The following is a 3730-nucleotide window of genomic DNA, read 5'->3' as shown; positions in this document are numbered from 1 at the left end:
CTTGCAGACGTTTCATGACCCAACTAGGGAACATCATCAGTGCTAGAAGGGAGGGGGGTTTGTGGAGAGGAGGAGGAGGAGGAGGAGGAGAAGGAGGAGGAGGAGGAAAAAGACGGTGGGGTCTCTCTGAGCTGGGTGGTTTTCTTGCAGACGTTTCATGACCCAACTAGGGAACATCATCAGTGCTAGAAGGGAGGGGGGTTTGTGGAGAGGAAGAGGAGGAGGGGGAGGAGGAGGAGGAGAACAACGGTGGGGTCCCTGGTGCTCTCTGAGCTTAGTTGTTTACTTGCAGACATTTCATGACCCAACTAGGTAACGTCATGAGTGCTGGGGGGGGTGTGTGTCTGTGGAGTGGAGGAGGAGGGGGGAGGAAATGGACTAAGGGGTCCCGGGTGCTCTCTGAGCTTGGTGGATTTCTTGCAGATGTTTCACGACCCAGCTAGATAGCATCATCAGCACTAGAAGGGACTAAGCAAACCCTACTCCCCTCCTAGCACTGATGACGTTACCTAGTTGGGTCCTGAAACGTCTGCAAGAAGACCACCCAGCTCAGAGAGCACCAGGGACCCCACAGGAGGAGGATAGCTGGATAATATCAAAACTTAAGATGAGCTGGAACCCAGGTGAGGCTTGTTCTGAACACTCGTCCTTTGTTGCTTGCTTCACCTGGGCTTCCGTTGTTGTTGTTGTTGTGTTTTCTCGTTTCAGGGGAAATTTATAGCCACGTTCAAATATAGCGGCTTCCACTACGGGCTGAGCCGGGAGGTCATTGAAAGCATTGCGAGGGAGGGGCTGGCCACCTGCGTCCATTTGGAAATAGAGGTAGGAAGCCCCCCTGGCTGCAGCAGCATTGTCGGGGCTGTGAGATTTGTGTACTTGGGTTTAAGCTCTGCTCTGACCCGGGGGAAGCAGGGAGGTCTGCAGAAGAGACCAGAGAACAGAGAGGCCGCAAGTAAGAAACCTGTGGGGCAGGGAGGGAAAGGATTGGGGGAGAAAGGGGGCAGAGGGGCTGGAAGGCTGAGCAAACACCCGTGAAGCTCATCGGAAGGCAGCTTTGAGATGGGTGGACTTCAACTCCCAGAATTCCCCAGCCGGCATGCTTTAAGATGGGTGGACGTCCGAAATGCTTTAAGATGGGTGGACTTCAACTCCCAGAATTCCCCAGGCAGCCTGTTTTAAAATGGGTGGACTTCAGCTCCCAGAATCCCTCAGTCAGCAGGCTTTGAGATGGGTGGACTTCAGCTCCCAGAATCCCCCATCCAAAATTCTATAAGATGGGTGGACTTCAACTCCCAGAATCCCTCAGCCAGCATGCTTTAAGATGGATGGACATCAGCTCCCAGAATCCCCCAGGCAGCATGCTGTAAAATGGGTGGACTTCAACTCCCAGAATCCCCCAGTCAGCATGCTTTAAGACGGGTGAACTTCAACTCCCAGAATCCCCCATCCCAAAATGCTTTAAGAGATGTAGACTTCAAATTTCCAGAATGCTGGCCAGGGAATTCCAGGAGCCGAAGTGTTCAAGACTCTTCCGCCAAGCCCTGAAAACTCATCTGTTCCATGCAGCTGGCCTGGCGTAGTTTTGATTGGGCTTTGTTAGGGGTTTTATATTTTAGAGCAGGCTTTTATGTAATATTTACTGTGATTTTTATTATTGCCTGTTCACCTCCCTGAGTCCTGTAAGGCAGATAGGGCGGTATATAAATTTAAATAATAAGAATAAGAATAAAAAACGCCGCCTAAAGAAGATGGCTTTCCGAGATTGACAGGCTTTTGGATGTGGCTCAGCCACATGGTTTGGGGAACCCGAACAAAGCACCCCCTTTTTTTCCCCTTTTTTATTTTTTAATCTGATGCCTTTCTGCATTGAGTCGGTCCTTGGAGTTATTTGGTACCCGAAGCGCCAGCGACTCTCAAACAGCTAAACTGCCTCTCTCTCTCTCTCTCTAAGGGGGTCCGAAGTTTGAAGAATTCCTACTTCGAGCCACGATACATCCTGCTCATCCCAGTGAACAAGGAGAAATACGGGGGTCACCTCCGAAGGATGGGCTTGTTCAGCAGACCGGAGATCGAGGAAGCCCTCCGGAGGGTGGACATGTACACCCGGATGAACCAGGATTTCCCCGGCTTTTTCGATGCCGCCATCAACGTAGGTCCGTCTCTGACTTTACAAACTAGGTTTAGAATCCCGCGAATCAACAACTTGCGGTTAAGAGCTGGGTGGATTTCTCTCTCTCCAGCAGCCCTCAACCCACAACGGTTCATTTAGTGACCGTTCGGAGTTAACAAAAAAAAAACGGCGCTGGGAAAATGGACTTACGACCGTTTTTCACACTTACGACCATTGCAGCCGTCCCCAGCGTCGTCACGTGCCCAAAATTTGGACGCTTGGCAGCCGGTTCCTATTTACGACGGTCGCAGCGTCCCCGGGGTCCTGTGATCCCCTTTTCCGAAGCAATGGGGAAGCTAGATTCACTTTACAACCGTGTTATTAACTTAACAACGGCGGTGGTTTGCTTAGCAAAGGTGGCGAGGAACGTCGTAAAATGGGGCAAAGCTCACTTAACCAGTGTTTCACTTAGCGACCTAAATTTGGGGCACCATTGAGGTCGTAAGTCGAGGACTCCCCTGCTGGAGCAGGGGGCTGGGCTAGAAGACCTCCAAGGTCCCTTCCAGCTCTATTCTGATTCTAGGACTGGCTGTAAGTCACTTTTTCCAGCGCCGTTGTAACACCTGTCACTAAACAAGCGGTCGTAAGTGGAGGATTGCTTACATGCATGACCAGAACGTTCCGGGCCACCAGCGGCTGCAGCTTCTCCCACCCCTTTGCCAAAGCTCTTTCCTTCTCCTTCAAACCCCTCCAGATGATTATGATGAGGCCTTCTCCAAACTTAGCGGTCTCGTGGAGGAGTTCCTGGGGCTGGTGCCGACGTCCGAATCCAAAGCCGCGGTTCCTGCGGTGGGCGGCAAAGACCCTTCAGGTATCAGATAAGGCTGAACCCCACAACCCTTTAATTTCTTGGGAAGCAGAAAGTCTCACGAGGAAAAGAAGCTGGGAGCAAGGAGCCCACTTCATCACCTCGCTCAGGGGTCTTCCAACTTGGCCCTTTGATGACTTGTGGACTTCAAGTCCCAGAATTCCTCAGCCAGCCTCCATTTTGTTTGTTAGATTTAAGACCGGGGTCTTCAAACTTGGCCCTTTGATGACTTGTGGACTTCAACTCCCAGAATTCCTCAGCCAGCCTCCATTTTGTTTGTCAGATTTAAGATAGGGGGTCTTCAAACCTGGCCCTTTTGGACTTGCGGACTTCAACTCCCAGAATTCCTCAGCCAGCCTCCATTTTGTGTGTTAGATTTAAGACAGGGGTCCTCAAACGTGGCCCTTTGATGACTTGCGGACTTCAATTCCCAGAATTCCTCAGCCAGCCTCCATTTTGTTTGTTAGATTTAAGACAGGGGTCTTCAAACTTGGCCCTTTGATGACTTGTGGACTTCAACTCCCAGAATTCCTCAGCCAGCCTCCATTTTGTTTGTTAGATTTAAGACGGGGGTCTTCAAACGTGGCCCTTTGATGACTTGTGGACTTCAACTCCCAGAATTCCTCAGCCAGCCTCCATTTTGTTTGTTAGATTTAAGACCAGGGGTCTTCAAACTTGGCCCTTTTATGACTTGCGGACTTCAACTCCCAGAATTCCTCAGTCAGCCTCCATTTTGTTTGTTAGATTTAACA

General features: G+C 50.7%; 1 protein-coding gene across 1 annotated transcript in view; it reads left to right on the top strand.

The window, feature by feature from the left end:
• The window catches only part of LOC107300368 (leucine-rich repeat and guanylate kinase domain-containing protein-like), a gene marked incomplete at both ends in the record, with an annotated part of 18045 nt that extends 15064 nt beyond the window's left edge, over positions 1-2981 (top strand). Inside the window, 3 exons of the mRNA XM_015829703.1 lie at positions 709-822; positions 1952-2153; positions 2865-2981. Of these exons, the coding sequence (XP_015685189.1) occupies positions 709-822; positions 1952-2153; positions 2865-2981 (433 nt within the window). The remainder of the gene's footprint in view (positions 1-708; positions 823-1951; positions 2154-2864) is intronic.
• Positions 2982-3730: the final 749 nt, after the last annotated feature.

This window comes from Protobothrops mucrosquamatus, unplaced genomic scaffold (genome assembly GCF_001527695.2).
Source record: "Protobothrops mucrosquamatus isolate PMUCROS unplaced genomic scaffold, P.Mucros_1.0 scaffold6810, whole genome shotgun sequence".
NCBI lineage: Eukaryota > Metazoa > Chordata > Lepidosauria > Squamata > Viperidae > Protobothrops > Protobothrops mucrosquamatus.
Note: the sequence above shows the minus strand (reverse complement) of the source record. Positions and strands in the feature narration are given on the sequence as shown.